This window comes from Nicotiana tabacum, chromosome 7 (genome assembly GCF_000715075.1).
Source record: "Nicotiana tabacum cultivar K326 chromosome 7, ASM71507v2, whole genome shotgun sequence".
In the NCBI taxonomy this organism is placed as follows: Eukaryota; Viridiplantae; Streptophyta; class Magnoliopsida; order Solanales; family Solanaceae; genus Nicotiana; species Nicotiana tabacum.
This window is the reverse complement of record NC_134086.1, coordinates 7,323,998-7,337,418: the sequence shown is the minus strand read 5'-3', so window position 1 is coordinate 7,337,418 and position 13,421 is coordinate 7,323,998. Positions and strand designations below refer to the sequence as shown.

The 13,421-nt window shown below is 36.3% G+C and overlaps 1 protein-coding gene across 1 annotated transcript; it reads left to right on the top strand.

Moving 5' to 3' along the window:
- Positions 1-3,167: 3,167 nt before the first annotated feature.
- LOC107816432 (kinesin-like protein KIN-12B) lies at positions 3,168-12,927 on the top strand. The gene is made up of 16 exons (XM_016642152.2): positions 3,168-3,630; positions 4,222-4,359; positions 4,546-4,629; positions 4,729-4,854; positions 4,953-5,012; positions 5,098-5,151; positions 5,278-5,370; positions 6,130-6,225; positions 6,502-6,647; positions 7,481-7,630; positions 7,748-7,877; positions 7,985-9,214; positions 9,297-9,395; positions 9,478-9,630; positions 9,711-10,511; positions 12,401-12,927. The coding sequence occupies exons 1-16, from the start codon at positions 3,301-3,303 to the stop codon at positions 12,707-12,709; spliced, it is 3,999 nt and encodes a 1,332-aa protein (XP_016497638.1). The 5' UTR covers positions 3,168-3,300; the 3' UTR covers positions 12,710-12,927.
- Positions 12,928-13,421: the final 494 nt, after the last annotated feature.

Here is a 13,421-nt window from a genome sequence, read left to right as displayed (position 1 = left end):
ATAAGAAGAAGGCTAGCATTTGTGAGAAGATTCTAGAGAGGTATGGACATTTCCTTAGGAAGAACCTAGATCCTTATGGATTTACTAGGAAAGTCCTTGGAATCTTCTAGGCTTGTAGAGAATTCTAGAAAAAGCCTTTATCTTGTAAATATCAAGGACTTGTGTAATAATTAATATTTACACACTAGCCCCTAGGAAACTAGTATATAAAGGGTCATTCATTTGTAATTCACCAAGCAAACAATTCAAGTTCTCTCTAATACAAAGCTTCCTTTAACAATTCTCTTGTGCTCTTTCTTCCATTCTCTTAGCGATCTTGAGTGTCGTAAGGCTGACTTGACATAGTAAGAACGTGAGCAAGTTGTGCAAGATCGTGAGCGAGTTGTCAAATGCCGCACGTGTACTTAGCTAACAACTAAGGACGTGACAATAAGCCCAAATTAACGTGTAATTTTTTTGTTTTGTTTGTAGCCATTCCTTTCATTGCCCGGGCAGGAATATTATGTATTTTTTGCTTAATTAGAAGCGTATGGTATGTCTATAAATAAACCTTTGCTGAGAAAAGGAAAAAAAATATTAAGACAAACACACATTTCTCATCAAGTCTCATTTTGTTATTACATTTTTAGCAAGATGAATCTTGAACAGAAGATGTGGCATGCTCTCTTTTTGCTTGTTTATGTTATTTCCGCGATATTTTTGCGATGGGAAGGTTCATTTAATGTGGTTGGAAAAGCTAGACTAAGTTGCTACACTATAGCTGCTCTCATGTTTTTTTCCATTAACTCTACTTTTTTTTTTGGTAACAAATGTGAATATTACCATAACAACCAAAAATAATTTTTACACCTTGCTTTTCCTATTTCTTTTTTCCCTATATTAAGGTTGTAGGTTAGGGGAGAGTTGTGAATATTTCTACAGCACAATAGAGTGAGACTAGCCAGTTAGGAGTTAGACTAAGAATGTCATTGGTCGTCTATTGATGCAGGGCTTTACCTTCTAGTTTTACTATACCAGCCATCTATTTCGTATTTCGTATTCTGTGTTTCATATCTCTTATATATTGCTGTTATTTTATTATGCATTTTTATGGTACTAATATATCGGCTCCTGTTGCTTTTTTGAGCCGAGGGTCTCCTGGAAACAGCCTCTCTACCCTTTGGGGTAGGGGTAAGGTCTGCGTACATATTACCCTCCCCAGACCCCACTTGTGGGATTATACTGAGTCGTTGTTGTTGTTGTACTATTTCCAATCTATCTACAATCTCTTTCCTAATTTGTTCATATACAAGGTATATGCTTACATTTACCTTCCTAATTATTTTCCAGTTCCTTGCTTGCCAGGTATCAGTGGCGTACGATACCCTCTCACATAATGCTTACAAAAAAATATTTTATGGACAAGGAGTTTGAACCCAAGACCTCTCACATAATATTGAAATGTTTTATTACAGGTGGTGTCACTTTTAATAGTTTTATCTTGTATTTCTATTTTACTTATTATTTTTATATATATAAATAGTAAAAAAATTCGACGAAGCGATGTCCTGTGACACCGCTTGCCACCATGTAAATCCACCCCTGTCAGGTGTAATACAGCATGGCACCCCATACATTAACTCTACTGTTATTCGCGCAAGAACTAAGAAAAAAGTATCTTGATATCGTGCACCCAAGAAGTACAGTTATTGTGTCTAAATATGCTCGTGCATGCAACAATGTTGGATCATTTGTGGGACTGTGGGTCGGAATGATAGTAAACAGCCAAGAATCCATTGGCCTATTAATACATATGTTTCTTCCTCTCTTTTTTTCTTCTAAAATATGGACCATTTGTGTCATCCTTGCGCATGAGGCTATGCTACCAATTTTATCGGATGTCTCCGAAGGAACCATATGTTGATTACCACCAAGGGTTCAAAAAAGGAAAAAGTTCAAAAGGTCATGTTTAGTGAGAATAGAACCGAGGACCTTACAAAGATTTTGAACCCCTTGACCACTAAACTATACTTTTGGGTTGTATCAAGGGGATTCAAAACATAATATATAGAGGTTAAAAAATAGATTTTGACTAACATATACAGTGTAATATTTTGGCGAAGGGGGTTCGGGTGAACACCCTTCCGCCACCCTAAATCCGCCCCCTGCTCATGCTAATTAAGCCAGTCATGACTAGTGACTTTGGGATTTTTAACTTGTGTGCCGTTACTGTTGGTCTTTATTTGAGGGATTATAAGTGTGGATGACAGACATGGTTGGCAGCAATTATTTGTAGCATTCTGATGGTGCTAAGGAATGTCTTTGAGTTGTGGCCAGATTTGGCAGATAGCCACAATACTATAGGATCGATGAATTTGCTAGCCTTACTGAGGCTGAGACTGATTTGTTAACAATATTGCAATTTTAATTTGAAAGCAGGTTAAATTGGAAAGGTTTCATTTCTTATGTTGTTCTTTCTGTTTGTTAGTTTTCTATGTAAAATGGTTTTCCCTGGAAAAAAAAAAACAAATAAGAAAAGATATACAGATTAATCTTGCAAAATAATGAAAAGAACTAATGCTAACACATAGCCCGTTTGGACATAAAAAAAAAAAAATTCCCTTCTTTCGAAAAATTATGATCAAACACTGATTTCGAAAAAAAATGAAATTTTTTTTCGAAAATATGAGGTTTCTGTATAAAACTTAAAAGGACATTTTATCAAACAATTGTATGCATTCACCAACAAAAGTTAAATAAAGAGCCAAAGGATTAAAACATTAGATTTTTAAATGTATAACACGATCCATGTCAATGTAAAATATAATACTATCAGTATAATTTTAATTGTTATGACAAATTATATAAAACACATGTTATTATATAAATACTGTCACTATATTATATAGTTTAAACTAAAAAATAAAACCATAGTATTTGACTTGTTGTACAATAAATGTAATTTTGACTATCCATCATCAAGATCTAACCAAACAGCACCTTTTCTAAAATTTCCCTCTTTAAAAAGACGCTCTCTTTAACTTTTGTCTTCTTCCACTTCTAGATCCAATACATTTTTAATTATCACTTTTCAAACCCCAATTTTTAATATATTCATTTCCGGTTCGAATCCTACATTTTCAACCGAGTGATCAGAATCAACGGCTTAGATAATTCCCAGCACTTTTTACCCCTTCTTCTTTCCCCTATTTCAAATTCAAATCTCATCATTTCTTCAACGGCTAGTTTCTTTTCTTTTCGTTCTCTTCTCTCTTGTCTAACCCTATCCCTAAAATCCACCATTTTTCTCATGTACTAACGATGAAGCACAACGTACAACAACCAAGAAGCACAATCTTAAGGGAGAATCACGAAGCGATGCCGCCAGCGAGTCCAAACCCTAGCTCTACTACGAAGCAGCAGCAGAAATGGCTAACGCCACCACCGTACCGGAAGAACAAGTCGTCGTCTAAAGAGAATGCTAATCCCAATTCAGATCTGAATTCCTCACCGGCTGTTACCGGTGTGTTAAAGATGAAGAGTCCGTTACCGCCTCGGCACCCTAATTCCAATCCTTTAAAGCGGAAGCTCAGTGTTGAATCGGAGAACGGCGCCACCGTTGCTGCTGGATCTTCTGACTCTGGCGTCAAAGTAATTTCTAGTAAATTTATTGTTCTGACTTTATTGAAAATGTGAATTTCAGGTTTTATTTTTGCTTGAAAATTAATTGATCCTTGTTGATTTTAATGATTTTTTATTAATCTGAATTGTCATTACATCTGATATTTTTTAATAGATGAATTTTAGTTGACTTTTCCGCGAAATGTTGTTTCTGGTGAAGGAATTTCTTGAAAATTAACTGTTTGTTCATGAATTTTCGATTTGATTGAACAGTCTTATTGCTAAATCTGAGGTGAATTTACGAAAAATTGCTCTGAATTTATTGAAAATGTGAATTTCAGTTTGTTTGCTTTTTTTTTTTTAATTGAAAATTAATTTCTTTGTTACTTATGATGAAATTTTGATTAAACTGAATGTCATCAATTGTGTGGTACTTTATTTGAGTCCAATATTTCGATGTGATGGACGGATGAATTTTATTAGTCGAAATATTGATCCTACTGAACATATTTGCTGAAAAAATTACTGTTTTGTTTGTGCAAAGTAGTTTAATCTGAGAGCTTATGGTAGTTATGGTAGATCCTGGAATGACTTTGTTGCAATGTTTTCCATGCAAATCAGGTTATAGTGAGGATGAGGCCACCAATCAAGGATGAGGAAGAGGGTGAAACTGTTCTCCAGAAGGTCTCTAATGATTCTTTGTCAATATCGGGACATACTTTTACATTTGACTCTATTGCTGACACCCAATCAACACAGGTAAACATAATGTTTTACTTGTAGAGGAGATAAATTTAACAAGTAATGCATAAAAATTTAAAATAAACATGCTTGATTCTTCCTTATTTTTTATGTTTGCGCTTGATATATTTGAATTTGATTAGTGTGCTCGGTGAGAGATATCAACTAAATGTGATTGGTTCTGCTTTTGCATTGCTCTTTCAGCTAGATATATTTCAGCTTGTGGGAGCTCCTCTTGTTGAAAATTGCCTTGCTGGATTTAACAGCTCAGTATTCGCTTACGGGCAGGTAACTTTAGCCTCATATTATGCGATATGCTAAATATAAACTGCAGGATGCCAAATATTCTACTGTAATCTTTTTTTGCTGACATGTCCCCTTAATCAGACTGGTAGTGGAAAGACATATACAATATGGGGACCAGCCAACGCATTGTTGGAAGAAAACTTGGCAAGTGATCAACAAGGCTTGACACCACGTGTTTTCCAACGACTTTTTGAACGAATTGAGGAGGTGATATTCTGCTGTCTCTCTTATTATATGAATGTTGCTTTTTCCCAGATGTACTGTAGGTTGTATAAGTATTGACTGTCAATTCATTTTCTTTTCAGGAGCAAATTAAGCATTCTGACAAGCAGCTCGTGTATCAATGTAGATGCTCTTTTCTTGAGGTTAGGCAATCTGGATGATTCTTTTGCAATATGTGAAAGGTCATTACATAACTCTTCTAAGTTCTTTAAGTCCCATAACTTGCAGATATACAATGAGCAAATCACTGATTTGTTGGATCCTAGTCAACGAAACCTCCAGGTAGAAGGAACTAACATATAATGATGGATTATTTAGAAGGAAACTACAACATATACTGATATTGCATTCATCATCTCATTTCTGAGAAACTCATATTAATAATCTTTAATTGGCTTCACTTTTCAGATTAGGGAAGATGTGAGGACTGGTGTCTATGTTGAAAATTTGACCGAGGAATGTGTTTCTACCATGAAGGATGTGACAAAGCTTTTGATGAAGGTTCAGACTGCAGCCTTTTTTATTACATTTTATTAGACAGAAGAATAATGCATTCACGTCTAGGTTTTTACAGATAAAAGGACCACGAAACGACAACTGTTGTGCAGTAAATGTTAGCAGTTCGTGAGGTGGCTGCACCACCATTGAAAGATGAGATTACTAAATGGAATTCTATGAAACCTTATCATGGAATAGATAAGAAACAAAAACCTGTTTAGCTACAGATATGTGTGTTTTTTTATGAAACACGACTACATTTTTATTCCTCAGTTCCTTGACATATTGAAATGTCCATGTATTTGAAAGAAACTTGATCTTATCTTCTAGTTTGGAACAATGGGCAGAGCCTTAGGGATTCTCTTACTCCACTGTTTTTCATTGTTGTGATTTCCTAAAAGAGGAAGGGCAAAAGTCTTAATTTCCCTAACTTAACGATCTTGCCTTTTGTTGTTATCTACTTTTTTTTCCTATGGGCAGAGCTTAGGGCTGCAGTTTGTTGTTATCTTTTTTTTTCCCTATTTCAATGTTATGCTTCACATTAAATAGGAGAGGATAACATATTTTGATTTGTCGTCATCCTCTAGGTTTCAACCTGTGTATTTGTTAAGTAGAGTCAGTTATGTAGCAAGTGACATCTGAGATAAGTGTCAAAATTTATTTTTCTTCTACTTCTTTTACTTGTATTTTGGGAGTAGCCTTATGAAAATGGCCTGATGTACTTAGAGGTAGCTAATGGAACTTGCTCAATGAATATTGCAGGGCTTGTCAAACAGGAGAACTGGCGCTACTAGTATAAACGCTGAGAGTTCACGTTCTCACAGTGTATTTACTTGTGTTGTTGAATCACGATGCAAGGTAATAGCTTCTTGTGTCCTTGTGACTATCATCTGATTTATAACGATCCTATAGACCTTTTACGTTTCTTTATTACAACAAATCTAATCTCTATTAAAAATACCAACGACTAAATTATGCATGGTCTGTTCTTTGTCATTTTTGGTTGTAAAGAACTTTTACATATTGAGGTGTCTGTGACGGTGCATAGAAAAACTTGCTATAATTCATAGTCGTCTGTTGTATTTGAGATTTGAAAATGTTTGTTGTTGATCTTATATAAACTTTTATTTTCAGAGGATGGCCGATGGCTTAAGCTGCCTGAAGTCAAGTAGGATAAATCTCGTAGATCTTGCCGGGTCAGAAAGGCAAAAGCTAACTGGTGCAGCTGGAGAACGCCTGAAGGAAGCTGGGAACATCAATCGCTCCCTATCACAGCTGGGGTATTTTCTTAAGCTGATCAAATTCTCTGTGGTTTGGCCTTCAAAAAGCTAGCTATTTCATCTACTGTCCATAAACACACATTTCATATTTCTCATTAGCTAATTGAATGAAGAAGAAAGGATTGGTCCATTTAAAGATGTAACAAATTTTACTTCATTCAGCAATCTTGGCCTTGGCACCATAGGAAAATTTCCTTTATCTTTTGGTTCAAAAAGAGTCAGCACCATTGAATTGATCCATCTAGGGATCCTTTTGTCTTTCTGGTAGTTGTTTGCTTTCCTGGTGCGATTATGTACATTGTTGACAGGGAAAAGAGTTTGTCTTTAATCTCAAGCGAAAGACATTCTTCAAAAAGGGGTTGCTAGAAAAGTCCGTGTCTAATAGTAGCTTCCTGGAATCTGGACATTTGAGACCTGTTATCAATGAACATGGGCAGGATCCTCTAGAGCGAGTGCATGAATATTCATTGATGTCAGATAGTGTTCCCAGTAAATGATATAAATCTTATTAAATCTAAAATTGTGTGTAACATTGTTGCTGTTTTTTCTCCTATAACTAGAAGTCATTATGAGACTGGGTTGCCTATTTCTGTTCCTTTCTATCTCCTGCCAAAGTTATACAGGATTGCGTGAACACCGTTTCCCTTATTTGTAGAATAGCAACATAGTGAAATAAGAAGCTTCCTTTTCATGTAAGAGTTTTCAAGAATTACTATATTTGCCTCACGTAGGGTGTCAAATTTGTAACTTTTCATCTTTTCCTTCTGTCTTCTTGTTTTAGGTTAAATTTTTCACATTTGGTTCTGATTACACTTTTTTTTTGAGATCTACAGGAACTTGATAAACATTCTAGCAGAAGTTTCCCAAACAGGAAAGCATCGGCACATTCCATATAGAGATTCCAAGTTGACTTTTTTGTTACAGGAATCTCTTGGTGGAAATGCAAAACTTGCAATGATATGTGCCATTTCTCCGGCCCCGAGGTAGAGTCAGGACGTACTTTCCTTATTTGTATTTCATTCTCTTAAAGCTTACATTTCAATTTATTTTATTTTATTGTTGATAATTTTTAGGGTCTTTTACTCTTTTTGGTAATGCAGTTGTAAGAGCGAGACTTTCAGTACCCTGAGATTTGCCCAACGAGCAAAGGCAATCAAGAATAAGGCAGTTGTCAATGAGGAAATGCAGGATGATGTAAATGTCTTGAGGGAAGTTATACGACAGTTAAAGGCAAACACTTAAATCCTTTTGTTGTTAATATCTATCTTAACGATCAGCGTAGTCCTTGCTTATGCGTCTTGGTTGAATGAACACCTTATTTTCCTTCCTCTTTACAGGATGAGCTGATAAGAGTGAAGGCCAACGGCTCTCAAGCAGATCAAAATGGAAATTATTCATCAGGGTGGAATGCGCGTAGAAGCTTAAATCTTTTGAAATTCAGCCTCAAACGTCCAATAGATGATGATGGTGACACAGAAATGGAAATTGTTGAGGAAGCCGAACTATTAGGTCTCTTACCAGAAGGAAGTAAAGAGATTGGAATCTTGCGAAAAACTCTTTCCAGGAGTTCCTTGGTTGTTGCTCCTGAAGGACATGACGAAGAAAAGGAGAACACAGCCAAGAGAGAGGAAGGTTCCGAGGATACAGACGTTACCATGGAGGAAGAGGTATCTGAACATGTCCAACCTGAAAACAAAGTTATTGATTGTGCTGGGGTGAGGACCTTGGATAATTGTTCCATGGCTGGAGAATCCATTCATCAAAGTTGTGAAGAAGAAAATGTTGAGGCCGCTTTGAAGAAATCCATGTCGAAGAGGCTTGATAGTGATCTTTCTCGAGAGCCTATTGAAGTAGAGTGTCTTCCATCGCTGGCCATTAATTTGCATCAAGGAGTAAAAAGGGAATTGGTAGAAGAAACAGCCTCAGAGCAATGTGAAGACTACAATGAAAGAACTACTGAAAACTCTTCTAAATGCTTGGATGGTGATGCAGCTTTTACGGACCTTAGCATAGTCACAAATGATAAATCTCCCATTTTAAAGTCTCCCACTCCAAGCGTTTCACCAAGAGTTAATAGCAGTAGGAAAAGTCTTAGGACATCATCGATGCTGAGTGCTTCTCAGAAGGATCTTAGAGAGAGTAAGTTGGACGCACCACATTTGTCCTTTGCAAAGCCTTCTAACAGTATTTGTTTGAACTCTCAACCTAATCAGAGAAGTAAAAGTTGTTTCACGTCGACTGAGCATTTGGCTGCTAGTCTACATAGGGGACTTGAAATTATAAGCAATCACCAAAGTACATCTTTGAGGCGGTCCTCATTCAGATTTTCTTGCAAACCTGCTGATATTAGAGCAATTATACCAGTTGCTAAAGCAGATGTGGGCGTCCAAACAAGTATTAGAGATTCAATATTTTTGTGTGGTAAATGTAAGGCAAGAAACTCCAAGGAAGAGACTAAAGATGCCAAAAATGACTCAAATATGCAGTTGGTACCAGTTGATGGATCACAGTTGGTACCTGCTGATGGATCACAGTCCTGTGGAAAGTTCAAGATTCAAGTACCCAAAGTAAGTTTGAAGATTTTATGAATATTTGGCTTTTGTAATCTGTAAAGTACTTATTCATGTGCAATATTTTCTTTGTTTACAGGCAGTAGAAAAGGTATTGGCAGGAGCAATACGGAGAGAGATGGCACTGGAAGAAATATGTGCCAAGCAAACTTCTGAGATCATGCAACTCAACCGCTTGGTAGGTTTGATTGGTCCATTGTGCAACTTTCTACTTTCATTATTTCCTTCTGATCTTTAACATGTCTTGCAAACAATGGCAGATTCAACAATACAAACTTGAGCGAGAATGCAACGCCATTATTGGCCAAACACGGGAGGATAAGATTGTTCGCCTTGAGAGCTTAATGGATGGAATCCTACCAACAGACGAGTTCATGGAGGATGAACTGTTATCACTCACTCATGAGCATAAGGTATATGTCTGACTTGAACTTTGGCTATTCATATCTACAATTTCTCCTCCTGCTATACATATCTAACTCATGGTTTTCAGCTTCTGAAGGAGAAATATGAAAATCATCCAGAAATTTCAAGTGCGAAAATTGAATTAAGAAGAGTTCAAGATGAACTGGAACGGTATCGTAACTTCTTTGACTTAGGTGAGAGGGAAGTTTTGCTGGAGGAGATTCAGGATTTGAGAAGCCAGCTCCAGTTTTATGTAGATTTTTCACCAAAGTCATCCAAGAAAGGAAATTCACCTCTGCAATTAACTTATCCATCTGAGTCAAGTGAGCCTTCGCCTTTATCCACTATTCCAGAGTCAACTGAGGCGAGTGCTGAACAGAGACTTGAAAGAGAGAGGATTCAATGGGCTGAAACAGAAAGTAAGTGGATTTCTCTTGTAGAAGAATTGAGGTTAGACTTAGATGCTAGCCGCAGCATGGCGGAAAAGCATAAACAAGAACTAGATTTGGAGAAGAAGTGCTCGGAAGAGCTAAAAGAAGCAATGCAGATGGCAATGCAGGGACATGCACGCATGCTTGAACAGTATGCTGAACTCGAGGAGAAACATATGCAATTGCTTATCAGGCATAGGAAGATCCAAGATGGTGTAGAGGATGTCAAGAAAGCAGCTGCAAAGGCAGGAGTCAGGGGTGCTGAATCCAAATTTATCAATGCTCTTGCTGCAGAAATTTCAGCTCTAAAAGTCGAAAGGGAAAAGGAGAGGCGAATTTTTAGAGAAGAAAATAAGGGGCTTCAGGCTCAACTGAGGGATACTGCTGAAGCTGTACAAGCGGCTGGTGAATTGCTTGTGCGGCTTAAAGAGGCAGAAGAAGCTATTGCAGCCGCTGAGGTGAGTTTTTGGAATCATTCATTTCGTAGTTGCACTTTATTTTATCAGCATGTATTTTCTCATCATTGCAGCAGTATGGCTTGCTTTCCAGGTCGTTTACAGTCAACTACTCATTATGCTACTCCTTGCATCATTATGTATCCTATACGTCTCTCTCTCCACCTCTGCTCCAATCCTTTTCTTTTACTTTCTTTTTCTAATTTTCTACATAAAGAGTCTCGCGTTTTGAATGCTTTTGCGTAATTGTATCCCTGTAATTCAAGGCTCGTCATGTAGGTGAGGTTAACGAGTATTTGAACTAACATCATTGCAACCAGGATTAGAGACATATAGAGAGATCCTGCTTTTGTCTCGTAACAAGGAAACCTTTCTCATATAATCTTACTGCTTTCTTCCCATAATAATGAAAATTTTCTTATTGTCTTATCTGAACAGATGCCACTCTTCTTCGTTCTTCAGATTTTGGCATGCTTATTTGACTTTTTACTATGTGCCACGTAATCTGTGACCAATGTCACATCTTATTGAATGACGTGTAATGTGTAGTATTGATTTGTTTGTCTATTCATTTTTCTTTACAAAGTATAAATAAGCTAAGAACATGAAAAAAGGGAATAAACGGATCCATATAGGTGATACCAGCTAGTTGGATTAGTTTAGCTGTTTTTAAGCTTACTTTAGGAGTTTCTGTAGTCTAGTTAGAGATGTAGAGAACCTAAGCATTTCAAATAGATCAGGATTGTTAGAGAGTTGAAATAAAGTTGATAAATCTCTATGTAAATAGATAAGTACAGTGGGATCATATCAAATAAAGAGTATGCTGTTATTTTAGAATTAAACAATTTGATGAACTACTACTACAGATTGTGACATCCCACAGTGCTAGTCAAACTAGTGCCAAATTTAGAGGATTGCCAATTTTTCTTTAAAGACAATTAGTTTGTATTAAATGAATGAGAGCCCAAACAGGGCAAAAGCCGATCCCAACTAGCTCTATTTAAAGTTTAGTATTTTAATACACATATTACCTTCTTGATTTACATTTCGACACAGGATACAGGATTTTCTTGAACTACTACTACAGATTGTGACATCCCACAGTGCTAGTCAAACTAGTGCCAAATTTAGAGGATTGCCAATTTTTCTTTAAAGACAATTAGGTTGTATTAAATGAATGAGAGCCCAAACAGGGCAAAATGAATACAGATGATTCATAAGCCGATCCCAACTAGCTCTATTTAAAGTTTAGTATTTTAATACACATATTACCTTCTTGATTTACTTTTCGACGCAGGATACATGATTTTCTTGAGCTGACATCACGTTTCAGAAGAAGCTTATGTGTCCTTTTTGTTTTTTCTTTTCCGTTAGGCTGCATTTGTTAGATCTTCATTTGTAGGAATTCTGTTGTTAAGATTATGGATGGGAAAATGCTCCAAAGGTTTTCAATCAATACGTAACTTGACATTTCATCTGATTACATAGAATGTTTTTATTGTTTGATCTCTTACAAACTCTTTTTACAGTATTTATATCTTTCCGTGCTTTTCTTGAATATATTACAGCTATGTCAGATAAGCATTTGGATCTGTTTTATGTTTGATTACTTGGTTCTCCAGAAGGAAGTGTCTGCTCATTGACAGTGAATGATGTAGTGCATCCACTGAAGAGATTGGCTATGTTAGCTTGAGCTACTGGTGTTACAATATTTAATCACGTTGAATGTGATTTTTCTATGACAAATATTTTGAACCTTGCTTTTTCATGATGTATATCATGAGAAATTGAAACAGCTTATATGTCGTTATTTGGTTGCCCTGAAGCACGTTACTCTTGCTTGGATATGTACTTTTGGCCAGAGTTATCTAATAAGTTTTAATGTTATGCAGAAACGAGCCATTGAAGCAGAGCAAGAAGCTAACGCGGCTTACAAACAGATTGATAAACTGAAGAAGAAACATGAAAGGGAGATCAACAATTTGAATCAGTTACTTGAAGTATCATCTCAACCTAAAGAAAGATCAGAAGCCATATACGATAATTCCGTGACAGCAACATATGAAGTAGGGGAGGTGAATAACAACGGTGATAAGCAGTGGACAGAAGAATTCAAGTCAATCTACAATAGAGAAGAGGACTTGACAAATTTAGGAGAGCCATCTTCTTGGTTCTCAGGATATGACAGATGCAACATATAGACTAGGAAATGTTTGATGTAAAGGTGGTGTGTTGTATGTACCAATAATAGTGTTATATGATATGGTTTTGGAAAGGTGTAGCTTTTCTCTTCAAATTTCAATGATAGGAATTGTATCACCAATTGTGAAAAAAACAACTTACTGGATCATTCAAGCTCTTTGTATCCAATTTCTAAAATTGCTCAATGGGAATGAAAAAAATGATTTGTTTTGCCCAAGTTCTTGTTCTTACTTTTTAATTTCAGATCTCAACATGCTCTGGCATACTGCTAGTGACTAATTTGGACTTGGTACAAGTGTTGGATTCAAGCCTCCAACAAAGGTATATTTCAATCTCTATCAAAGTTTCTACAATTATTAAGGATTCATACCTTGTACTCCTATTTTATCCTGCTTTCAATGGATGCATCAAGGAAAGTGAGAATCAAGCATTTTTTTTTATATATTTATCCTTACAAGACATAAAATTATATGTTTATGTAGGTGTTGAAATGTGGTACTTTAACAACGTCTCAATCCCAAACAAGTGGGAGATCGGCGTAATGAATCCTCACATCTTCACTTAAGCTCAACTCATATCATCACCATATACAAGGTACGAAATGTGGTAAAGTGAGATTACATTTTCTTATTTATTTTTTGAAAAGTTTGGACTGTGCATTATTTGGATAGGGTAGGACCCAGAAGTAGAGACAATAGGAACTGTAGAAAG

Excerpts from the sequence above, each read along its gene's own strand:
- LOC107816432 (XM_016642152.2), top strand. The coding sequence starts at position 3,301 with ATGAAGCACAACGTACAACAACCAAGAAGCACAATCTTAAGGGAGAAT. Across the intron at positions 3,631-4,221 it reads CTTCTGACTCTGGCGTCAAA|GTTATAGTGAGGATGAGGCC; the intron begins GTAATTTCTAGT and ends CATGCAAATCAG. Across the intron at positions 10,512-12,400 it reads AAGCTATTGCAGCCGCTGAG|AAACGAGCCATTGAAGCAGA; the intron begins GTGAGTTTTTGG and ends AATGTTATGCAG.